The sequence below is a fragment of the Erinaceus europaeus genome, chromosome 1 (genome assembly GCF_950295315.1).
Source record: "Erinaceus europaeus chromosome 1, mEriEur2.1, whole genome shotgun sequence".
NCBI lineage: Eukaryota > Metazoa > Chordata > Mammalia > Eulipotyphla > Erinaceidae > Erinaceus > Erinaceus europaeus.
In genome coordinates this window covers 203,711,984-203,737,944 of record NC_080162.1, presented here as the reverse complement: position 1 = coordinate 203,737,944, position 25,961 = coordinate 203,711,984, and the positions used below count along the sequence as shown (strand labels likewise).

Genomic DNA, 25,961 nt, shown 5'->3' with positions numbered 1-25,961 from the left:
GTGCTCTGGTTTAAAAAAGAACAAGAAACAGCGCAAGGACCCTCATAAGGATCCCGGTTCGAGGCCCCGGCTCCCCACCTGCAGGGGAGTCGCTTCCCAGGTGGTGAAGCAGGTCTGCAGGTGTCTGTCTCTCTCTCCCCCTCTCCGTCTTCCCCTCCTCTCTCCATTTCCCTCTGTCCTATCCAACAACAGTGACATCAACAACAACAACAACAATAAAAACTACAACAAATGAAAAACAACAGGGGCAACAAAAGGAAAATAAATAAATATAAAAGAAAAAAATCTTTAAAAAAGGAAAAAAAGTCTCTCGAGGCAATTCTGACCACGCCGCAAACCCCCGTAAAGCAGCGTCGCCGCCAGAAGAAGCCACGTGCGCGGGGGACCCGGCGGCGCGCACCTGCTGCAGCACCAGGACGCGGGTTCGAGGCCAGGCCTCCGGCTGCGGGGGGTGATGGGGCGGAAACTTGGCGAGGGCTGCAGGTGTCACTCTGTCTCGCTTCTTCTCCATCTCCCTCTCCCTCTCCCCTCCGGCTTTCTGTCTCCACCCAAATAAATAAATCAAATATTGAAAAGAAAAGACAAGTCTGCAAGTCTGCCAGCGCCGCAGGGGGAGCGCTTTGCTGGGCAAGACCGTGACTCATAAACCTCCCGAGTGTGGAAGCCGCACGCCCCCCCAGGCGGCTCCAGATGGCCGTCCTTCTGTCCTTCCGCGACCCACGCGGCTGCCAGGGGCGGCTCGGCCCGCAGCCAGGGGGCGGGGCCAAGGGCCGCGACGCGGTGACGTCACGGCGCAGGACACGCCCCGCACGTCGTCCGGCGAGGAGCTGGGCCGCCGGTGGCAGCTGCCGCGGGCTCGGCCGTCCCGCCCCGCCCCGCCCCGCCCCGCCCCTGCTCCTCCGCCCGCGGCCCGTCCGGCTGTGACATGGTGCGGTCGGAGCGGCCCAGCTGAGCGTCGTCCGGCGGCGAGCGCGGCTCGGGGTCACCATGCCCACCCGTGAGTGTCCGGGCGGGGCGGGGCGGGGCGGGGCGGGGGGGCGTTGCGGGCGGGCGGCGGCGCTGGGGGCGCTCCGGGAGCCGCCTCCTCGGCGGGGCTGCGGGCTCAGCCCGGAAGTGTCCGGCAGGACCCGGAAGTGCCCGCGGCCGCCCGGTGACTTTTCGTTTCGGCCCGATGGTTCCGGGCGGCGGGTGCGGGGTCGCGCGGGCCCTTTGCACCGAGGCGGAAACGGAGGCTCCGGCGCCCGGGACGCGCCGCCAAGTGGGTGTCCGAGCGCGGCCGCAACCGACTCCTGGGAGCCTGGAGAAATCCCGACTCCGCGCGCGTGTGACAGTGTGCACCTGGACCCGGGTTCGAGCCCCCGGGCCCCACCTGCTTCATTCACGCGTGACGAAGCGGGGCGGCAGGTGTCTGTCGATTTCTGGCCGTCGCTACCCCGTAAATGAAGACAAGAAGTATATTTTTAAAAAGTGAATAGATAGGCACACGCTCTTCGCTCTGTACAGGCTTCGTGAGAGGTTTTTATTCATTCGTTTTTTTTCTTTTATTAGTGAATGAATAGCGAGTCACGAGGGTGTCAGATAACGGATACAGCCGCACACAGCCCCCCACCCCACCAGAGCCTCACCCCCTTCTGTGAGAAGCTTCCCTGTTGTTTATGCCTCTGGGAGCAGGAGGTGGCAGTTCTGGCTTCTGTGATTTTGGGGTCATGCTGGAGAGAGCTGCAGTCCTGTTGCAGGACTTCTCAGTTCCGCAGGGACCTGATGGACACAGGACCCCCCCCCCCCCCAGGTGCATCCGGGACCAGATGTCTCCCGGTGGGACACGGGTCCAGGACCCTCCCCAGGTGCATCCGGGACCAGATGTCTCCCGGTGGGACACGGGGGTCCAGGACCCTCCCCAGGTGCATCCGGGACCAGATGTCTCCCGGTGGGACACGGGGGTCCAGGACCCTCCCCAGGTGCATCCGGGACCAGATGTCTCCCGGTGGGACACGGGTTCAGGACCCTCCCCAGGTGCATCCGGGACCAGATGTCTCCCGGTGGGACACGGGGGTCAAGGACCCTCCCCAGGTGCATCCGGGACCAGATGTCTCCCGGTGGGACACGGGGGTCCAGGACCCTCCCCAGGTGCATCCGGGACCAGATGTCTCCCGGTGGGACACGGGGGTCAAGGACCCTCCCCAGGTGCATCCGGGACCAGATGTCTCCCGGTGGGACACGGGGGTCCAGGACCCTCCCCAGGTGCATCCGGGACCAGATGTCTCCCGGTGGGACACGGGGGTCCAGGACCCTCCCCAGGTGCATCCGGGACCAGATGTCTCCCGGTGGGACACGGGTTCAGGACCCTCCCCAGGTGCATCCGGGACCAGATGTCTCCCGGTGGGACACGGGGGTCAAGGACCCTCCCCAGGTGCATCCGGGACCAGATGTCTCCCGGTGGGACACGGGGGTCCAGGACCCTCCCCAGGTGCATCCGGGACCAGATGTCTCCCGGTGGGTCACGGGGGTCCAGGACCCTCCCCAGGTGCATCCGGGACCAGATGTCTCCCGGTGGGACACGGGGGTCAAGGACCCTCCCCAGGTGCATCCGGGACCAGATGTCTCCCGGTGGGACACGGGGGTCTAGGACCCTCCCCAGGTGCATCCGGGACCAGATGTCTCCCGGTGGGACACGGGGGTCCAGGACCCTCCCCAGGTGCATCCGGGACCAGATGTCTCCCGGTGGGACACGGGTCCAGGACCCTCCCCAGGTGCATCCGGGACCAGATGTCTCCCGGTGGGACACGGGTTCAGGACCCTCCCCAGATGCATCCGGGACCAGATGTCTCCCGGTGGGACACGGGGGTTCAGGACCCTCCCCAGGTGCATCCGGGACCAGGTGTCTCCCGGTGGGACACGGGGATCCAGGACCCTCCCCAGGTGCATCCGGGACCAGATGTCTCTCGGTGGGACACAGGAGTCCAGGACCCTCCCCAGGCGCATCCGGGACCAGATGTCTCCTGGTGGGACATGGGGGTCCAGGACCCCCCCCAGGTGCATCCGGGACCAGATGTCTCCCGGTGGGACACGGGTCCAGGACCCTCCCCAGGTGCATCCGGGACCAGATGTCTCCCGGTGGGACACGGGGGTCCAGGACCCTCCCCAGGTGCATCCGGGACCAGATGTCTCCCGGTGGGACACGGGGGTCCAGGACCCTCCCCAGGTGCATCCGGGACCAGATGTCTCCCGGTGGGACACGGGGGTCCAGGACCCTCCCCAGGTGCATCCGGGACCAGATGTCTCCCGGTGGGACACGGGGGTCTAGGACCCTCCCCAGGTGCATCCGGGACCAGATGTCTCCCGGTGGGACACGGGGGTCAAGGACCCTCCCCAGGTGCATCCGGGACCAGATGTCTCCCGGTGGGACACGGGGGTCCAGGACCCTCCCCAGGTGCATCCGGGACCAGATGTCTCCCGGTGGGTCACGGGGGTCCAGGACCCTCCCCAGGTGCATCCGGGACCAGATGTCTCCCGGTGGGACACGGGGGTCCAGGACCCTCCCCAGGTGCATCCGGGACCAGATGTCTCCCGGTGGGACACGGGGGTCAAGGACCCTCCCCAGGTGCATCCGGGACCAGATGTCTCCCGGTGGGACACGGGGGTCTAGGACCCTCCCCAGGTGCATCCGGGACCAGATGTCTCCCGGTGGGACACGGGGTCCAGGACCCTCCCCAGGTGCATCCGGGACCAGATGTCTCCCGGTGGGACACGGGTCCAGGACCCTCCCCAGGTGCATCCGGGACCAGATGTCTCCCGGTGGGACACGGGTTCAGGACCCTCCCCAGATGCATCCGGGACCAGATGTCTCCCGGTGGGACACGGGGGTTCAGGACCCTCCCCAGGTGCATCCGGGACCAGATGTCTCCCGGTGGGACACGGGGGTCCAGGACCCTCCCCAGGTGCATCCGGGACCAGATGTCTCCCGGTGGGACACGGGGGTCCAGGACCCTCCCCAGGTGCATCCGGGACCAGATGTCTCCCGGTGGGACACGGGGGTCTAGGACCCTCCCCAGGTGCATCCGGGACCAGATGTCTCCCGGTGGGACACGGGGGTCCAGGACCCTCCCCAGGTGCATCCGGGACCAGATGTCTCCCGGTGGGACACGGGTCCAGGACCCTCCCCAGGTGCATCCGGGACCAGATGTCTCCCGGTGGGACACGGGTTCAGGACCCTCCCCAGATGCATCCGGGACCAGATGTCTCCCGGTGGGACACGGGGGTTCAGGACCCTCCCCAGGTGCATCCGGGACCAGATGTCTCCCGGTGGGACACGGGGGTCAAGGACCCTCCCCAGGTGCATCCGGGACCAGATTTCTCCCGGTGGGACACGGGGGTCTAGGACCCTCCCCAGGTGCATCCGGGACCAGATGTCTCCCGGTGGGACACGGGGGTCCAGGACCCTCCCCAGGTGCATCCGGGACCAGATGTCTCCCGGTGGGACACGGGGGTCCAGGACCCTCCCCAGGTGCATCCGGGACCAGATGTCTCCCGGTGGGACACGGGTTCAGGACCCTCCCCAGGTGCATCCGGGACCAGATGTCTCCCGGTGGGACACGGGGGTTCAGGACCCTCCCCAGGTGCATCCGGGACCAGATGTCTCCCGGTGGGACACGGGGTTCAGGACCCTCCCCAGGTGCATCCGGGACCAGATGTCTCCCGGTGGGACACGGGGGTCCAGGACCCCCCCCAGGTGCATCCGGGACCAGATGTCTCCCGGTGGGACACGGGGGTCCAGGACCCTCCCCAGGTGCATCCGGGACCAGATGTCTCCCGGTGGGACACGGGGGTCCAGGACCCTCCCCAGGTGCATCCGGGACCAGATGTCTCCCGGTGGGACACGGGGGTCCAGGACCCTCCCCAGGTGCATCCGGGACCAGATGTCTCCCGGTGGGACACGGGGGTCCAGGACCCTCCCCAGGTGCATCCGGGACCAGATGTCTCCCGGTGGGACACGGGGGTCCAGGACCCTCCCCAGGTGCATCCGGGACCAGATGTCTCCCGGTGGGACACGGGGGTCAAGGACCCTCCCCAGGTGCATCCGGGACCAGATGTCTCCCGGTGGGACAAGGGGGTCAAGGACCCTCCCCAGGTGCATCCGGGACCAGATGTCTCCCGGTGGGACACGGGGGTCCAGGACCCTCCCCAGGTGCATCCGGGACCAGATGTCTCCCGGTGGGACACGGGGGTCCAGGACCCTCCCCAGGTGCATCCGGGACCAGATGTCTCCCGGTGGGACACGGGGGTCCAGGACCCCCCCCAGGTGCATCCGGGACCAGATGTCTCCCGGTGGGACACGGGGGTCCAGGACCCCCCCCAGGTGCATCCGGGACCAGATGTCTCCCGGTGGGACACGGGGGTCCAGGACCCCCCCCAGGTGCATCCGGGACCAGATGTCTCCCGGTGGGACACGGGGGTCCAGGACCCTCCCCAGGTGCATCCGGGACCAGATGTCTCCCGGTGGGACACGGGGGTCCAGGACCCTCCCCAGGTGCATCCGGGACCAGATGTCTCCCGGTGGGACACGGGGGTCCAGGACCCTCCCCAGGTGCATCCGGGACCAGATGTCTCCCGGTGGGACACGGGTTCAGGACCCTCCCCAGGTGCATCCGGGACCAGATGTCTCCCGGTGGGACACGGGGGTCCAGGACCCTCCCCAGGTGCATCCGGGACCAGGTGTCTCCCGGTGGGACACGGGGATCCAGGACCCTCCCCAGGTGCATCCGGGACCAGATGTCTCTCGGTGGGACACAGGAGTCCAGGACCCTCCCCAGGCGCATCCGGGACCAGATGTCTCCCGGTGGGACACGAGTTCAGGACCCTCCCCAGGTGCATCCGGGACCAGATGTCTCCCGGTGGGACACGAGTTCAGGACCCTCCCCAGGTGCATCTGGGACCAGATGTCTCCTGGTGGGACACGAGTTCAGGACCCTCCCCAGGTGCATCCGGGACCAGATGTCTCCCGGTGGGACACGGGGGTCAAGGACCCTCCCCAGGCGCATCTGGGACCAGATGTCTCTCGGTGGGACACAGGTTCAGGACCCTCCCCAGGTGCATCCGGGACCAGATGTCTCCCCGTGGGACACGGGTTCAGGACCCTCCCCAGGTGCATCTGGGACCAGATGTCTCCTGGTGGGACACGAGTTCAGGACCCTCTCCAGGTGCATCCGGGACCAGATGTCTCCCGGTGGGACACGGGGGTTCAGGACCCTCCCCAGGCGCATCTGGGACCAGATGTCTCTCGGTGGGACACAGGAGTCCAGGACCCTCCCCAGGCGCATCCGGGACCAGATGTCTCCCGGTGGGACACGAGTTCAGGACCCTCCCCAGGTGCATCCGGGACCAGATGTCTCCCGGTGGGACACGAGTTCAGGACCCTCCCCAGGTGCATCTGGGACCAGATGTCTCCTGGTGGGACACGAGTTCAGGACCCTCCCCAGGTGCATCCGGGACCAGATGTCTCCCGGTGGGACACGGGGGTTCAGGACCCTCCCCAGGCGCATCTGGGACCAGATGTCTCTCGGTGGGACACAGGTTCAGGACCCTCCCCAGGTGCATCCGGGACCAGATGTCTCCCCGTGGGACACGGGTTCAGGACCCTCCCCAGGTGCATCTGGGACCAGATGTCTCCTGGTGGGACACGAGTTCAGGACCCTCTCCAGGTGCATCCGGGACCAGATGTCTCCCGGTGGGACACGGGGGTTCAGGACCCTCCCCAGGCGCATCTGGGACCAGATGTCTCTCGGTGGGACACGGGTTCAGGACCCTCCCCAGGCGCATCTGGGACCAGATGTTTCCTGGTGAGACGGGTCCAGGACCCCCGCCTCCCACCCCCAGGTCCACCTGAGTTTGAGCAGCCTTGACTCTGTCTTCCCGGTGTGTGACACGTTAGGGGCAACTGAGTGAAGAAAGTGCTCTTTTAGGAACTTGTTAGGCTTAGATGCACCTCATTGCACCTGCTTCAGGTTCACATGACTGACAGCAGATGAAAAATCCCAGTTCAGGGCCTCTGCTGAGACACATTGACTAGAATTGCAGAACTTGTAGCCAAAACCTTCTTGTCTTAAAAAAAAAAAAAGCCTATGGTATTATTATTGGGGAGCCTTAAAAGTTTTTGACAGTCACTAGGGGTTCTGGGGCAGGGTATTTACACAAAGGAAACAGTCCTACTCATAAGCTGTTTAAAAACTACCCACAGATTGCAGTGTGACTGTAAGGCCAGTGACCTCTGCAGATAGGTTAAGAGTCGGGGAGCTTCAGAACTTGAGTGGAGGGGAATCCTGATGATTAATTTGAGAATCTTCCCAAGTAGAGCGCTTTTGAGTACGTGTTCCACTACTGTGTGATCTTAAACACCTTTCAGTGTGCTGCCAACTAGCTCATGTTCCTTAGACTTCACAACATCTCCTTGTTGTCCGTGTTTTTGTAGACCCACGGGACACTGAGTTTGCAGGGCAGTCTCAAATGCGTGTTTTGTCAAGCGGGGTGCAGAGCAATTCTTCTCTGATGTTAACCAACGTTTATGCAATGCTGTCTGTGGTAGATCTTGATGTAAAGATGACATTAAATAGCCTTGATATAAAGATTCCTTGTAACTCTTCAGACTTGTGGTCAAAGTGGATTTTGCGGTCTTTTTTTTTTTTTTTTCTTTTTCTTTTTTTTTCCTCCAGGGTTATTGCTGGGCTCCGTGCCTGCACCATGAATCCACCGCTCCTGGAGGCCATTTTTTCCCCTTTTTTGTTGCCCTAGTTGTTGCAGCCTCGTTGCGGTTATTATTGCCATTGTTGAAGTTGCTTTGTTGTTGGATAGGACAGAGAGAAATGGAGAGAGGAGGGGAAGACAGAGAGAGAGGGGAGAGAAAGACAGACTGTGAAGAGACTCCCCTGCAGGTGGGGAGCCGGGGGCTCGAACCGGGATCCTTACACCCGTCCCTGCGCTTTGCGCCACCTGCGCTTAACCCACTGCGCCACCGCCCGACTCCCTTGGATTTTACGTTCTTTTTTTTTTTAAATTAATTAATTAATTTATTCTATTTATTCCCTTTTGTTGCCCTTGTTTTATTGTTGTAGTTATTGTTGTTGTCGTTGTTGGATAGGACAGAGAGAAATGGAGAGAGGAGGGAAAGACAGAGAGGAGGAGAGAAAGATAGACACCTGCAAACCTGCTTCAACGCCTGAGAAGCGACTCCCCTGCAGGTGGGGAGCCGGGGTTCGAACCGGGATCCTTATGCCGGTCCTTGTGCTTTGCGCCACCTGCGCTTAACCCGCTGTGCTACAGCCCGACTCCCGGATTTTACGTTCTTAACCTGCGTCGATGGGTTTCATACTCGGAAAGTTTACCAGTAACTTATAGATTTTATTCCCTTGGGCTGGAGGAATATCATTTTCAGTTTATTGTTTCTGAATTCATCATGCTATTCAGTGAACATGTGAATTTACACTGTGCTGTTTTTACTTTTGAGAAAAAAAAGGGGGGAGGGATATGTACCTGTTTCTGAAGGTTAAGGTTTCAAGTGGAATTATTGGTATAATACAGTATAATTATCATGAAATGAGCTGCTTTGTCACATGATAAGATTATCTAACTTCATAAAGTGGATATTGAAAGTATGTTTATTTTAAGACAATTTACAATGCAAAAGGACCAGTGAATACTCTTATTCTGAATAGCTAAGAATGCAGATTTTATGACCTGGTTGGAAGGCAAATTAAAGTTTGCATTTTATTTCTTTATTGCTGTTAGTAGATACAATGATACAGTTTTTGGGATTCTCCACTGGTGGTCTGTCTGCACCTGAAGTTATTAACATTACTTAGTCTTTATAGTCATTCTTTCTTTCTTTTTGTGACCAGAGCCACCAACATTACTTGGGATATTGCAGAAATTCTGTGTATACAATTTTGGTACATATATTGGATTGTTAGAGAAGTCATGACACATTTTTGCGTAGAAAAACAAACAAAAAATACCATGACTTCTCTTTGGACCCAATATAAGCAGAAACAGCAAAACCGTTACTTTCTTTAGCAATGTTATTTAGAAAGAAAACCCTCTATAGATAAGCTAAAGCTATCTTTCTCTTCTCTTACCCTTGCATTATCTTTCTATTCTCTTACCCTTAGTCTTGCATGTGACTAATAGTGGGTTACAGGATTATAAGATTACAGGGTATAGTCTCCCACCACACCCACCACCAAAGCTCTGTGTCTCTGACCTCCACCTCTCAAACCACCATAGTCTCACACTCTCTTAGGAACAGTTTGCTTCTGTGTTTGGTTGTTTGCTTTTCCATTAAGTTTATGTCTGCCAATTCTGTAAATTCCACACGAGTGAAACCATCCTGTAGATGTCTTTCATCTCTTTACTTATATATTTTAAAAATTTTTATTTATAAAAAGGAAACATGAACAAAAACCATAGGATGAGAGGGGCACAACTCCACACAATTCCCACCACCAGCTATCCCATCTCCTCCCCTGATAGCTTTCCCATTCTTTATCCCTCTGGGAGCATGGACCCAGGGTCATTGTGGGATGCAGAAGGTGGAAGGTCTGGCTTTTGTAATTGCTTCCCTGCTGAACATGGGTGTTGACAGATTGATCCATACTCCCAGCCTGTCTCTCTCTTTCCCTAGTAGGGTGGGGCTCTGGGGAAGCAGAACTCCAGGACACATTGGTGGGGTCATCTGCCCAGGGAAGTCCAGTTGGCACCATGGTAGCATCTGGAACCTGATGGCTGAAAAGAGAGTTAACATACAAAGCCAGACAAATTGTTGACTAATCATGACCCTAAAGGTTGGAATAGTGCAGATGAAGAGTTGGGGGGGTCTCAGTCTTGTAGATAGTCAGTAGGCCTATTTTAGTTATATTCAGAAGGGCCCATGACCATACTAGTTTGTTTTTTTTTTTTGTTTTTTTTTGCCTGAGCCTGACATCTGATATGCAGGTGGACCCAGGTTATTGTCTGGGGAGATGATGTCATGGCTGGAAAAAAGCCCAGAAAGCTGCGTCAGGGAAGAGAGTAGCTCCCAAATATGGGAAAGGTGTATAAATATTGTTGACTATAAACCCCATCGATTTGATCTGATCTGGGGCCCATATTTAGCTTAGGAGCCTGTGTAACCTCTGCATCCCTGCAGATCTGAGCAGCGGAGCAGAGTTCCTTTCTCTGCACAGCCTCTCCAACACCTGTCCTTTCCTGGTCTGTTGGTGTAGGCCATTGTCACAGGCGAGAGGTGGAATCTCGGTGCAGTTAAAGTGTGAAGGGAGCATTTCTTCATGTCTGTGGGCTGTATGTATCTCTTTAGAGAACTGTCTATTCACGTCTTCTGCCTACATTTTTATTGCATAGTTGTTTTCTTTTTGAGCTGTCCCAGTTCTTGACAGATGTTTCATGCCAGGTGCTTGTTGGATGTGTGATGTGCAATCATCTCCCATTTACTGGGTGGCCTGGTTATCCTTATGTAGCTTTTTTTTTTTCTATGTGTAAAAGCTTTTTAGTTTGATAGAGTCCCGTTTATTTCCTTTTGTTTTTACTTTCCATGTACATGAAATTTAGTCTCCAAATACAACTTTGATGTGAAGATCCCGCAATGTCTCGTTGGCTTTTTCTTCTCTGTGTTTTAGAGTTTCTTGTCTGATACCCAGGCATTTGAACCATTTTGACTTGACTGTGTCGTACAGTGTTAAGTGAGGTCTAGTTGCACGTGGCTGTCCAGTTTTCCCAGCACCATTGTTGAAGAGACTTCCTTTACCCATTGAAGCATTTTGTCCTATGTCAGGTGGTTGTATCTATGTGTGCTCATCTGTGGACTCTGAGTTCTGCTCCACTGATCTAAGTGTCCATTTTTATTCCAGTACCACACTGTTTTAGTTCCTGTTGCTTTGTAGTTGGGGAGCATGATAGAAGGTTTTATCTTTCAGTGTTAAGTGAGCTAAGAGACATGTCCACCCAGCTAATCTATGAGGACTTTAGTGCAAAGAATATCAAGCTTCTCTGTAAAATGAAAATGTCAGGGATACTCAGCAGCCCTCACATTCTGCAGTGACCTTACTCTGAGACTTAAGCTTACACATCTGTTACTATTTCTTATGGGATCCTGATGTGCTGGTGGAAGTGGTGCTGATAAGTAGAATTCTGTGGCGTGTGGCGTACCTGCAGGCTAAGCAGGTGGCCGTCTCCTTGATGCTTGTGGCGTCACTGGAGTTATTCTGGAGACCAGTATATATATTACATATATTGCTGGGGGATAAAGGGTTTGCAGTATATACAGTTGTTGGTACATGTGTAAAATTTCTCAGTTTTCTGCAGCATACTCTCGCCCCCAGCCTAGGTCCTCCTCCATCGTTATGCACCAGGACCTGAGAGCCCCCCCCCCCCCCACCTCCCTTCACCCGGACTCCTTTGGCACAATACACCAAACTCAGTCCAAGTTCAAGTTCTGCTCTGTTTCCCCTTTCTGTTCTTATTTCTCAGTTTCTGTCCATGAGTGAGATCACCCCATCTTCATCCTTCTCTTTCTGGTTTATCTCACTTAACACGATTCCTCCAAGCTCCATCCTAGATGGTGTGAAGAAGATGAATTCATCATTCTTAATTGCTGAGTAGTACTCCATTGTGTATCTAGACCACAATTTGCTCAGCCACTCATCTGTTGCTGGACACCTGGGTTGCTTCCAGGTTTTGGCCATTACAAACTGTGCTACTAAGAACATATGTGTACACAGATCTTTTTGGATGGGTGTGTTGGGTTCCTTAGGATCTATCCCCAGGAGAGGAATTTCAGGGTCATAGGGTAGATCCACTTCTAGCCTTCTGAGAGTTCTCCAGACTGCTTTCCACAGGGGCTGGACCAATTGACATTCCCACTAGCAGTGTGGGAGGGTTCCTTTACCCCCCAGCCTCTCCAGTATTTGTTGCTGCTCTTCTTTTCTGATGTGTGACATTCTCATTGTCATCTTTATTTGCATTTCTCTGATATTTAATGACTTGCAGCATTTTGTCATCTATCTGTTGGCCTTTTGGATCTTTTCTTTAGAGGCTATCCTGTTCACATCCTCTCCCCACTCAAACAACAGCAGCAAAAAGAACAAACATAGGAAAAGGAGAAGGCAGAAAGGACAGAGTGAAATGACCAGGGTTGGTGAGCCGTGGCAAACTAGACGTCAGAACAGAAACTCTGAAATCTCAGTCTTTCTCACACTGTCCCTGCAGTCAGAAGGACAAGTGTCATGTAGGATTAGTCTGGGGGAGAGGGATGAATGCAGGATGACTCCCCATATAGGTGGAGTGACTCCACATGGAGGTGGAACTTGGGAGACAGAGTCAGGAAGGGAGAACACAGGCTGAAGCTTGGGCGGGGGTGGAGGTGAAGCTGCACCAAGGCAAAGGACTCCGGGAAGGGGGGAGGATGCGGGGCCTGGGGAGAGTGGGGGTTTGGAGTCCTCGTGATGATGGGCTGGGGACAAGAACTCGTTCTGCTGTCTGTGGCAGACGCCTGCCACACAGACCGAGAAAGCAACCCCTGCCTGGTTTGCTCGCTTCCGTGTGTGGTCGCCTAATGAACGCTGGTCTGTATCGCCCAAGTGACGGTCGAGTCTAAACTGAAGCCGGGCGAGTTCTTCTGTGAATCCCACAGCCTGACCGGAACTTTCTTCCCTACAAAGAGCGCTGTGTAAGTTTTACCCTTTTTGAGGAGGTCTTAGAATACACACCTAGCACATCTGCCAGTGCGTATCCACAGCGTTTGCTGACCTGAGTGGAGCGCAGAAATGCTCAGTGGACTGCGGACCCGACCGTGCAAGAGGCTGGAGGGCTCATCTCCCATCTGCTTCGGTGTGGGCACCGCCACAGCAGCACCGCGGAAGCCCTTCAGTTGTGAAGCTGCTAGCAAGTCGCTCCCTCTCTCCACAGATAGAAAGGATGAACCTGTGGCCAGGCCACCCGGAATGCGCCTGCTCTCTTAGTCAAAGCATCGACCCAGCACAGCATCCGGCTTCTACCCACTACCAGTCAGCAGTCAACTCTGTTCTCTTCCAACTGCGATACCTAAGGTGGACTCCAGTCCTTGCCGGGTGTCTCCCCGCAGGCAACAGCGTTCCTGGACTGAGGACTGTTGATCCGGATGGTGCAATGTGCTGGATCTAGCTGTGCCCACAGCTTAGCTTGCTGTTCCTTGGGGGGTGTTCCCGGAGATCCAGGGAGCCTGCAGGGCTCATCTGGCCAGCTGTCATCTCCGAGACCAGGACCTAGTGCCTGTCCCTAGGCAGGGATTGGGAGCCGGTCAAGTTCCTTCAGGGGGTCAGGATGGGCAGTTCTTCTCACACACAGCTCACTTTTTTTTTTTTTTTTTTAACTTCAGCATTTTCTAACTTCTCTAACCTCTACCACCTGAACAGAGCAGAGGCCCAAGCAGGAGAAGGAAGGCCGACCTGCTGGGAGCTCTATTCTAGTCTCGCTCAGGGAGATGTGAAGCGGGCAAGGCCGAGTAAGAATAGCTGCAGCGTCTTGGGTTCTCCAGAGCTGTGATTCTCAGTGTCTCCGGCTGCCTCCGGCACCCACACATCCCTATAAAAGGAAAGGCCTTTGTGTTCTGGCGGCAGAGGCCCTTCCCTTAGTCAGACAAGGTTACTGGTTGGTGGGATAAGGCCGCATTTTACCCTCTCTGCAGCTAAATTCTGGTATGAATGTCTGTGAAGTGTTTCCTTAGTAGTAGGAGAGGTACCAGTGGGCAAATCTCACGCAGGTTCAGATTCTCTCTCCGTGCGTATTCATGTACAACACTACCTGCAAAGCCAGTCGGCATGATTTCAGCTTTCATTAAAGAACTACTCGGGTATTTTCATTTTATCTGTGCATCACAGAGTGCCTCGTTATGAAGACCGGCTTCATTACAACTACTCCCCCCCCCTTTTATGTGTCAGTCGCCATCTCTTCTGGAGAAGCTGTCAGTAGGAGAGACGCATGCCCCTTCATCTCATAAGTGGTGCTGGAGAGGTTTCGTCATATGTTAGGATAAAGCACGTTTCCAGTATTCTTACAAGTGGAGAGAGGGACACAGGAAATGCCGGCATGACCCACGACCTCTTTAAGGGGGAAAGAATAGGCAGGCTAGTAGATAAGACATAAGTTGTTTATGGAGTTCTTAAATCTATACTTAGGAGTTCTTAAATGTATATGTATACAATAGCTGGATAGATATATAATGCATATTTAAATGAACTTGTTGAGAATTATAGCTGTGATTATTCTTGCCAGAAAAATGGATGTATTTTTTGTTTTTTCACATACAATTTTGTATTATCATTTCAAGAGACTTAAGGTACACTGGAAAAGTGGAGACCGATAGAGTAGTGGTAGTTCTTTGAGCAAAGCTTTGTAATTCAGGTTGTAGAGAACCGTCACTGTCTACCAAATATACCATGCTACAGCATGTACTGTCTTTTTAGATTGTCCTGCCACGTTTTTAACTTGCCCCCCCCCTTCTCCCTGCTTGTCTGTCTGTTTTTTTTTCTTGATTATTTTTATTGGGGGTTAATAGGGAGTTAATGGTTCACACTGCGGTTGTCACACATGGGCACAGGCTCTCAGTCTCTCATATCCCCGTAAAAGTTCTCTGCACAACACTCTCACCTCACAACTTGACTCTTTTCCATCATCATGTGTTGTTTTCGCCGGGCTGGCTTCACGGGCGGGTAACAGACGACCAGGGACTCATGGTTGAGCTGTAGGCAGTATCTCTTTATTCATGCAGGACGCAGCACAATCTAAGACGAGCTAAGTTAAACTCAAAGTACAGTACCGTAAAACCACAATGCTGTCTTTATATATACTTGCCAAGTAGGGTGGAAACAGGATGTGACATAGAGAGGGTGGAGAGAAAAGTGACTGGTGAAAATCAGAGTGTGACAAAGAAGGGGGCAGAGCAGGTGAGAATCCTATCACTGAACCACAAATGCCCTGGAGGGAGGGTGGAACTTGTGAACAGTGGTTAGTGTTAGTGTTAGTGGTTACAGAGTGCTCTGTACTGTGCCTGTACTTAATTTTAGACGGGCCTCATTCCTGTCGGGCGGAGAGAATGAACTAAAGGTAGTCAGGTTTGCCATTGTAGTTGTTGTTGATTTAACTTGTATGTTTATCCATTTTTTGTTTTTTTAAAAGAATTATTTATTAATGGATAGAGACAGAGAAAAATTGAGAGGGGAGGTAGAGATAGGGAGAAAGACAGAGAGAGACACCCACAGCCCTGCTTCACCACTCATGAAGCTTTCCCCCTGCAGGTGGGGACCAGGGCTTGAACCTGGGTCCTTATGTATTATGTAGTGTGAGCGCTTAACCAGGTATGCCACCTCCTGGCCTCAAGTTTTCTATTGTTAACACGTGGGTCCTTGTAAACTTTGCAGAAGGTGCTGTGCTAGGTTGGAAGGATTGGTCTGGATGACTCTGTGATGACATCTGCCTTGAGTTCACTTGTGACTTTAGTTCTCAGTCTTTTTACTAGTGACTGGTCTGGTAAGTGAAGAAAGATAATGCACTTCGGATATTCGGAAGCAGTGGGATGCACGTAACAGTGCTTTAGTAGCAGCAGTACTTGTTGACAGTGTTGTGGGATCATTACCTTGTTGTCAGGACAGAATAGTTACCTTCTGGCTGGTCACCATTTGCCGAGAGATGGCTCAGGTTAAACCCTGTACAATCTCTGGGCTTTGGACTTTTACATCTCCATGAATTCTCCTGTTTTTCTAGCTGTTCCGGAATCCTTGAACATCATAGGTTCAGTTTCTCTCTCAGTTCAAGGCCTGGATTAGAAATCATTTAGGTGACTAGTCTACTCCACCACACCTTCCCCGCAACTTCAGCCTGCTGAAGAGTGAAGCACTTGGTGTCTGTGTGCTCAAGAGTGTCAGGCGTGGTTGTCCAGGGTGTTTGTCCTGACAGTACCAGCTTCATGAAGTGGGTCAGACCACACGCACACATCTCATGGGGAGACATGGCAGTCTGCCTTCCTCCCTCCCAAAGATAACCACTGGAGTTCTCACAAAGCCTTAGAAACTGTTTGGTTCCTTCTGTTTTTGTTATTTCCTGTTGGCAAGTCCATGCACACCAGTTCTCTAGATTCCACATGTGAGTGGGACCATATGGTAGTCTTTCATCGCTTTATCTAGCCTGTCTTGTTTCCTTTCTTTTTCTCTTTCTTTCTTTCTTTCTTTCTTTCTTTCTTTCTTTCTTTCTTTTTATTGTTTTAAGAAAGGAGACATTAACAAAACCGTAGGATAGGAGGGGAACAACTCCACACAATTCCCACCACCCGATCTCCATATCCCACCCCCTCCCCGATAGCTTTCCCATTCTCTATCCCTCTGGGAGCATGGACCCAGGGTCATTGTGGGATGCAGAAGGTGGAAGGTCTGGCTTCTGTAATTGCTTCCCCGCTGAACATGGGCGTTGACAGGTCGATCTATACTCCCAGTCTGCCTCTCTCTTTCCCTAGTAGGGTGGGTCTCTGGGGAAACGGGGCTTGAGGACACATTGGTGGGGTTGTCAGTCTAGGGAAGTCTGGTCGGCATCATGCTGGCATCCAGAACCTGGTGGCTGAAAAGAGAGTTAACATCCAAAGCCAAACAAATTGTTAAACAACCTGTCTTACTTTCTTACTGGACTTTAAGTGAATAGCTGAGTGCTGCCCGGGCAAGGTATTCCCAGGGTTGGAGTATAAATATGAATAGAGCTGTCTCTGTCTTTAAACATAGCCAATTTATAGAATGTTGTTGTTGTGGCCAGGTGTCGGGCTGCACCGCGGAGAAGAGAGAGGAAGTCCAGAGCAAGTAGGGTACACAAATCTTTATTATAGGATGGGGGGTATGGCTCAGGCCACGTGGAGTCAGCCGACAATGGCCGTCCCCACTACCTGACCACGGGGCGAGAGAAGGGAGAGAGATCTGAGAGCCAAAGGAGCCGAGAGAGAGAGGGGGGGAGCCGAGAGCCCAGAGAGAGTGAGGGGGGGGGGTGAGGGGACTTTTTATTGGGCGACAGCCTGGGGTGACGTGTGGGGCCAGGATTGGTTGAAGGGGGCACTGCTAGGATTTCGCAGGGTGTGGTAAAACCTGGGGGCAGAGACTGCATCAGAATAATTCCTCAGCAACATCTCCTCCTATCCCTTTATATCTAAATGGACACAGTAAAGAAAAATGGAATGGAGCAGGCTTAAATGTTTTTAAGGAATGCCGTGCTCAGGCGGTAAGATGTAGGACTTTCTGTGGAGGAGGGAAGGCTTAAATGGCTGCCAACCTTGTGAGATTTATGCGTCCTCCTGTGCTCAACCCCTCTTTAGAGAGAGAAACTTACCTGGAGGGACTCATCTCATAGGTTTAAGTGCAACCTGCTTAACCATCTCTTCACAATATCTCTACATCTTTTCTGTCTTTCTATCTAGTAATAGCATAAGATGTACAAAGTCTGTAAAAGACTATCATGGAGCAGAAACCTTTAGGGCATAAACCTAAATGATATAACAAAACAGAAAGGGACAAGTAGGGGAGTAGTAAAAGCCAGTGTGAAGTGAAGGGAAGGATTGGTGTGTAAAGGAACGTTCCCTGCTTGGGGGGGGGGGGCAAGGGTACATAATGAGGGGGAGGCGGGAGGGCATGACCCACCAAACAGAGGGGCTATTTGGCATTGTATAGTCCTCAAGGCAACAGTCTGTAAAGTCTATGAATTACTCAGGATCAGTCTATAAAAAACCTGCAGCGTAAAGGGAAATAAGCTGCTTCAAAATTGTGTAAAATGTCTATAGGGTATGCCAGCAAGTCCGATACAAGTCTCAGTCCAAAGTAGGTGGCTAGGGGACGAATTGGCAGGGGATGAGATGCTGCGTGAGGGAGGTCAGTCGCTGGAATTCTGCTTTTCTGTAGATAGCCAGCTGGAACCGTCAGCACGTGACAGGCAAATCAGAAGCAGGAACGGCAAGCAGGCATTGAGAAAGTTCTGTCCTTGGAGTCTGTGTATCAGATTCTTCAGATTGCGTTCACTGTAGTCGTGCCATCTAGTGGGTGACGTCAGGGTGTGCAGGGGTTCAGATGGTTTTTCTGGGATTCCTGTGAAAGAAACACAATCTGCTTCTCGTGGTTAATTTGAACTTGTAACAAGTTATAGGTTTGTTATAGTTGATACCTCGATGATTATAATTGGTTTAAAATCTCTTTATGATTTTATTTAAAGGTCATCTAATGTGACCTCCTGTGCTACCGCCCAACTCCCGCTAGCTCAGTCGGTAGAGCATGAGACTCTTAATCTCAGGGTCATGGGTTCGTGCCCCACGTTGGGCGCCAGATGTTGTTGTGGCCAGGTGTCGGACTGCACCGCGGAGAAGAGAGAGGAAGTCCAGAGCAAGTAGGGTACACAAATCTTTATTATAGGATGGGGGGGTGGCTCAGGCCACGTGGAGTCAGCCAACAATGGCCGTCCCCACTACCTGACCACGGGGCGAGAGAAGGGAGAGAGATCTGAGAGAGAGCCAAAGGAGCTGAGAGAGAGAGGGGGAGCCGAGAGCCTAGAGAGAGCGAGGGGGGGTGAGGGGGATTTTTATTGGGCGACAACCAGGGGTGACGTATGGGGCCAGGATTGGTTGAAGGGGGCACTGCTAGGATTTCGCAGGGCGTGGTAAAACCTGGGGGCGGAGACTGCATCAGAATAATTCCTCAGCAACAATAGAATCCTCTACAGATGGCTAGAAATAAAGAACTAAATGTGAAGCCAGATGAAATGCACTGTGGAGTTCAAACAGACTACAAGAGAAGGAGGCGTGGAAGGTGACATCACAAGCTTGAGTGACTTAGACCATATTAAGTCATTGACACAGTGATTAGCAAGAATAGTGTACACTCAGGCAGAACGTGTGAGGCTAAGCTAATTCAGGTGGAAGTAACCAAAACCAAATGAAATGGACAGACGCTGATTCTGAGGAGTGCAAAAGCTCCGAGACCATATAGACACAGTGACCAGACGATCATGGCTTTGAGTCAGCAGTTAGTGTATGCAGTTAATGTAGATACTGAGCATATAACTCTGTTGTCACACACACACACACACACACACACACACACACACACACACACACACACACACACACACACACACACACAGAGGCATCGTAAAGGACATGGTCCCTGTTCTCATGAAATAGGGTTTGGTGGGGAAGGCAGTGCTGAGCATGTTTTTAGACAAATTCCAGGGAATTTTTTAAATGTTATTAGTGATTTAAATAATGATTTACAAGATTGTAAAGTAACAGGGCTATAATTCCAGAAATACAGTTCCCACCACCAGAGTTCTGTGTCCCAGCCCTTCTATTGGAAACTTCCCTATCCTTTGTCCCTCTGTGAATATGGATCAGTATTCTTCCTGGGATGCAGAAGGTGGGAGTTGTGACTTCTCTGATTGCTTCTCCACTGGACATGGGCGTTGGCAGGTGGACCCATGCCACCAGCCTGTTTTTGTCTTTCCTTCTTGGGGAAGGGGTCTGGAGAGGTTGAGGTCATCTGCCCAGGGGAATCCGGATGGAATCATAGTAGCATCTGCAACTTGGTGGCTGGTAGGTGGCTAGATATAACACAGGACAAATTACTTAATGGACAGGATACCAGAGGTTGGAATAGAGCAGATGAAATTAAGGGTCTTTGGGTGGGAAGAAGATAGGAAGTTTATTTTAGGGATGTTCCAAGGGACCCATGACTTTAGTAATTTTTGCCTGAGCTTGATAGCTGACATGCAGGTGGGCTAAAAATACTGTCTAGGGAGATGGTGTCAGAGTTGAGAATAGGGCTCAAAGCTGAATTAGGACACAGAGTAGCTCCCAAACTTGAAGATAGTATATTAATACCATTCACTGTTCACCCATCAGTTTGACCTAGAGTCCATATCATTTCATTTCATATTTAGCATAGGAGCCTTTGTGACTTTTGAGTCCCTGTCAGTCTGAGCTCACAGTCCATGGTTCCAACTAGGAACTGCATTCATTTCAGGACCCGTCTTCCTGGAGTGGCAGAGTAGGCTGACCCAGCCTCCCTTCAGAGTGGGGCAGTTTCTACCATTGTTGACCCACATTGAGGGCAAGGTCCTGGAGAGGCCCACAAGAGGGTTTATGATGTTGTTCCTGATGGAGATGACCAGTGATGGTGGAGAGAGGGATCTGTCAGAGGTCTAGGCCCATCGTGTCTGTGTGGGGTTCCAAGGATTCCCTGACTAGGGCCCCAGCTTTCTGTACGACACACATTCGTGGCACACATTTCATCGTATATTGGTAGAATAACTCATTTTTGAAAGAGAAACACAAGTTTCTATGGGGACATTCACTCCTTTTGAAGGGAGATTAGTTTGAGGTTGTCTGAGCGGTAGACTTCGAAGTAGGATGGTGGGAGTGGGTGGATTCTGAACAGATCTGACTATTGTTGTGCCAGTACATGTCAGAGAAACAGCTGGATCTAGGATGGAACTGAGAGAGCATGAAGAGGGAGAAGGGTATTCACTCCTGTGTTCAGATATGGCCACTTGGGGAACAACTCTGTTTGACAGAGGGACTTTAGAGGAATTAACAACAGATGAGTGGCTGAGTAAGTTGTGGTCTGTATACCCAATGGCATACTCTACTCAGTGATTAAAATTGATGAATTCACCTTCTTCACCTCATCTTGGATGGAGCTTGAAGAAATCATGTTAAGTGAGATAAGTCAGAAAGAGAAGGTTGAATACAGGATGACCTCACTCATAGACAGAAGTTGAAAAACAAGATCAGAAGGGAAAACACTGAGCAGAACTTGGACTGGAGTTGGTGTGTTGCATCAAAGTGAAAGGTTCTGGGGGGTAGGGGCAGGGTTCAGGTTCTGGAACATGATGGCAGAGAACCTAGTGAGGGTGGAACCCTAACGTGGAAAACTGGGAATTGTTATGTGCCATGCAAACTATTGTGCTTTGCTGTCAACTGTAAACCATTAATCTCCCAATAAAGAAACTTAAATGGAAATTCATTTCATTTTAGGGTCTGGTAAGTGTGTGGCATCTTGAGCATGTTCAGCTACATCCTCTTAGGTCTACCCATGAATGAGGTTGCTAGAGATTAGGTTATAAGTAAAGAGATCAGAAGGTGCTCAGCATGGCCATTTGAAGGACTGAATTGGCAGTCGGACCACAGCAACAGCAGGTGGGCCATTGCTAAAGCAAATACATCACAACTAGAGCTTGGCAGACAAGAATCGCACAAGATTCATGGCCGTCCATTATTTACAGTAGCACTTGAAACATTCTAATACTGCAAGAAAAAAGCTGTTTGGCTTGATGCTATAACTACAATCATTCATGAAGTGTTAATCTATTTATTTATTTAGTTTTCCTTTTGTTGCCCTTGCTGTTTTTTATTGTTGTTGTAGTTACTATTGTTGTTGTTACTGATTTCATCGTTGTTGGATAGGACAGAGAGAAATGGAGAGAGGAGGTTAAGACAGAGGGGGAGAGAAAGACAGACACCTGCAGACCTGCTTCACCGCCTGTGAAGCGACCCCCCTGCAGTTGGGGAGCCGGGAGCTTGAACCGGGATCCTTGAACCAGGATCCTTAAGCTGGGTCGTTGCGTTTTGTGCCACGTGCGCTTATCCCACTGCGCTACCGCCGACTCCCCATGAAGTGTTGATCTTTATTTATTTTTTGTTCTTTTAAAGCATGGTGACTTAACAGGCGGTTGCTATCTTTTTCCTAGTTTTACTGTCCTATACTTGCATCCTTAGTTGTTTGGCCTCTGCTCCCTAAGCAGCGCTCAACAAATGCTTGGTTCTGTCTGGAGAGATGAGTGGCATGACACAGGATGTGTGTGCGCTAGGTCAGGCCCTAGAGAGACACTCTGGGACTCTCGCTCTCGCGCTCAGTGTGTGGATCCACCTTGGAATAGTCCGTTCCACTAGAGGATATAAACTGACCTCTGACGACTGAGTTGACATTCTTAGTGAATGTCTAGAACATTTCCCATGCAGCTAAGACTGTTAGCCAAGTCGTGATTCTGTTGTTGCCTCTGCCAATTTGTAGCATGTGTTTTTGTTTTATGAAAGAACTGAGTGCAGATTCAGCGTTTATATAAGCTCGCTGGAGAACTGTGTTATTCTAGAGAACTGAGCTGAGGGACAATTCGAGATCTGAGCTGTCACCTGAGAGCATCACTTAGCTCTTTGTATTTTCGCCATGACTTTCTCCCCTTACACTGCGTTCTGTTTTGTCTTCTCTCCTTGTTCATTGGTTTCTGTGTATTTTTTGCAGTAAGCTGACTCGGTTCTCTCTCTCTCTCTGTCTCTCTCTCTCACAGCAGTATTGCTGCTCTTCTTGTTGCATGCATTGATAGGATCCAGAAAAATGCAAATTAAGAACTGAGCGATCATTTATTGAATGACCTGAGAACATTAGGATGGAGTTAGTATATTTTTTATTATTTATTTACTTATTCCCTTTTGTTGCCCTTGTTGTTTTATTGTTGTCCTTGTTGTTGGATAGGACAGAGAGAAATTGAGAGAGGAGGGGAAGACAGAGGGGGGGAGAGAAAGACACCTTCAGATCTGCTTCACCACCGGTGAAGCGACTCCCCTGCAGGTGGGGAGCCGGGGGCTTGAACCGGGATCCTTATGCCGGTCCTTGCACTTTGTGCCACCTGCGCTTAACCCGCTGTGCTACCGCCTGACTCCCGGAGTTAGTATGTTAAATGTGGTTTGTCTGATGAGCTCTTGCTAGACTAGCAGTTGGTTCCACCATTTTTAGTTTTACATATTTGAAATTGCACTAGAATTCACCCTTGCTAAACAAACACTCTGGATTTTTGCAGGAAAGAGTTTTCTGTTAATATATCTTAATTTTCTTAAAACATTTTTTTTTTATTTGGTAGAGACAGAGAGAACTTGATAGAGGAGTGGTCAGGGGATACACACACAGACACACACACCCTTCAGCACTTGACAATTTGTGAAGCTTCTCTTTCCCTGCAGGTGGGAACCAGGGGTTTGACCCTGGATCCTTGCCCATGGTAATGTGTACGCTCTACCAGGTCCCCCACCACTGGGTCCCTTATTTCACCTTAATTTTCCAGTGTAAATATGTTGCTTTTGATAGTTGGAGTGTTGCAGAAATTATCCCCAAACAGGAGACCAGAACTGGGGGTGGTGAGTAGAGAGGAGTTTAATATACCGGTGGGCTAGAGAGAGATCTGTCTCTCCAGGAAGTTCTCTGCACCCCGACAAAGGAGCAGCTCTGTCTAGATAGAGTTTTCTGTCTTGGTTACAAGGCAATGCAGATACTGGCACACTGCAGGCTCATGATGTTGGGCCCTGGGCCCTGGTGCTAGTTGGGTATGGGGTTTTATCTCTTCTGGGCTGGGTTCCTCCCTGGCTGTCCTGCTTAGGGATGTGCAGGGAGGAGATAAGGCAGCTTGCAGCCACTGATGGCTGGGAGGCCCATCAGGCGCAGAGGAAAGACAGACTTAGGCTAAATGTCCCTACATCACAGAGGAAATGCAAATCTCTGCCGGGCACATAGATTAAAATACCTACATAAGGTGAACCAGGAGAGCCTGCTCTCTGTGCTCATCTGTTTTTCCATTTCAAGAGTACTAAAATGAATATTACAAATTTATACAGAGTTCCAGCTCATTTATTTGTATACATTGTCACAAAGTTGCCATCTTCCTCCTCTGCCTTAGTGTTGGTAAATGTTACCATTTAATGAGTAAGATGCAGTCACAGAATGAAATCTTAAGATGAATCCAATTTGTGTTTATGAATCATTGAAAACTATTGGTGAAAATATTAGATTAGCTTCTTTGAGGTTTAATTAACATAAAAGCCAGTATTGTATGTATTATGCATGTGACCATAGCATATATTTGTAACATGTCAAAAGAATACGTGAAAACTCATGAGACTTTCGACTTTTCAAAGTCTCACAAGTGGAGTTAGAGAATACAAAATATTTCATTTACACGTTTTAGTTGGGAGTGTGGGAGAAGGATATCGAGCAGTGGACTCTGAAGGTTTAAATTAGCATGTGGCAATGAAGCTTTCTACATAGTGAGGCTTAGTACTCTGCAAGTCCCATCTTACGTTGTACTATATTCAGACTTTGGATAGTGAAATAACTTTAAGTATGCATTAATCTGACAGTGCTAGATGTAAATAACTTGAAGTATGCATTAATCTGACAGTGCTAGATGTAAATAACTTGAAGTATGCATTAATATGTCAGTGCTAGATGTTGTTTCCTGTACTGCTTAGTCGGGGGAACTTAATCATCTCAATTCAAATGCAAATCCTTAACATATGGCATAGACATTGTGGGTGTTAGGACATCTATAAGGAGAATCAGTGCTGTTAGTATATTAAATGTATTTGTTCTAAAAATATTTGTGGAAGTTACAAACACACCCCCACAGATTTAACACTTTTGCTACTCTATGACTAATGAAAAAAATAAAAAATTTGTAAAAATTAAAGTATCTGAGTACTTTTAATGTTATTTGAAACTTTGCTTGAAATAGCTCACATCCTACTTGTGAAATATTCAGTAAGTTTTAAAATAACTCACACCAACCTGGTTAACTGAGAAAGTTCCTAGTTGTTGCCTGTGGTGGATTCTTTACATTTAGAATGTTGACAAGCTAAAACCGTCTAATTTTAGAGTTTATTTTCCTAGGCTGTAGGAAGTCTTTCTGACTCCCTATTTATGGGAATTGGATTTGTTGATGCTATTTTCTAAAGATCATAGATAAAAATAAAATAAAATAAAAACCTGCAGAAAACTACTTAAAAAAAAAAAGAAAAAGATACAAACTACCTAGATGTCAATCTTCCAGTTCTTTTTAACCTTTTAGTTGTTAAAAAGCATTTCTGTCTGTATTTTTAAGCTTACATAGTGTGTTTTTTAGGCTTTAAAATGTGAGGTCATCCAATATAGAGTACCATTCTCACGATAAGAGCATTTTAGTATTCGGAGAGGATACTACTAACTAGACCTTTCTCTCTGTGCTGAAGTTATCATAAAGCAAAGGATTGCTGCTACCTTATCATTACAAAGTAAAAATGAACTTAAACTTAAGTCCTTAAAACTAGAACTTGATTTAGTATAGATTTGCCGCTAGGATTTTGTGAAAAGTTACATAGACATATTTACATAGTCTGGACTAGTTTTAGAACATGTTTATTATAGTATTTAGTTGTAAAAAAATAACTTGCTTACTTTTGCTGTGAAGCTTAATAAACGTGGAATTACTAAAGTACATAAAGGCATAATGGGAAAACAGTCAGGAGATAAAGACTGCTAGAAACAGGCAGGAATGCCCATGAGTCCTGTATAGTACACTTGTGCGGTTTTTTTTTTTTTTTTTTGAGGTTGGTAGCTCAAAGCTGATTATATTTTATTCCTCTTTTGAGGGAAAGGAAACACAACATTTTTGTTTAATCAGAAACCGGAGGGCATGCCAAAATTATAAAAAAAAAAATAAGAAAATATTAAACAAAATCACCAATCCCAGATAGATTGCTAGATAGAATGCTAGATTTCATTATCAGTTGGTACAATTCTTTGTGAAAATTTATTAGCAAGAGAGAGAGAGAGAGAGAGAGAAAGGGGACCAGAGCATCACTCAGTTACATATGGTGCTGGGGCTCAAACCCTGGACCTCATGATTGCAGAATACTCATTCTATCACTATACCATATCCTGAACCACAACTCTAGTCCCGTGTCTTTACAATGGAATAAAATATATAACTCCCAGTTAACACAGTGATAAAAAGGCATGGTGTCCAGCTAAAATTTCCCAGAGTGAAAAATGTCCTTCAACTCCAGGACTTTATGGAATTCACAGATGACCTGGCGCTTCAGAGGAGTTTTTTTTGTTACTGCTTCA

General features: G+C 50.4%; 1 protein-coding gene across 1 annotated transcript in view; it reads left to right on the top strand.

The window, feature by feature from the left end:
• Positions 1-258: 258 nt before the first annotated feature.
• EFR3A (EFR3 homolog A) overlaps positions 259-25,961 on the top strand; it is a 146,346-nt gene continuing 120,643 nt past the window's right edge. The window contains exon 1 of the mRNA XM_060201328.1: positions 259-997. Coding sequence (XP_060057311.1) covers positions 988-997 — 10 coding nt within the window. The 5' untranslated portion in view covers positions 259-987. The remainder of the gene's footprint in view (positions 998-25,961) is intronic.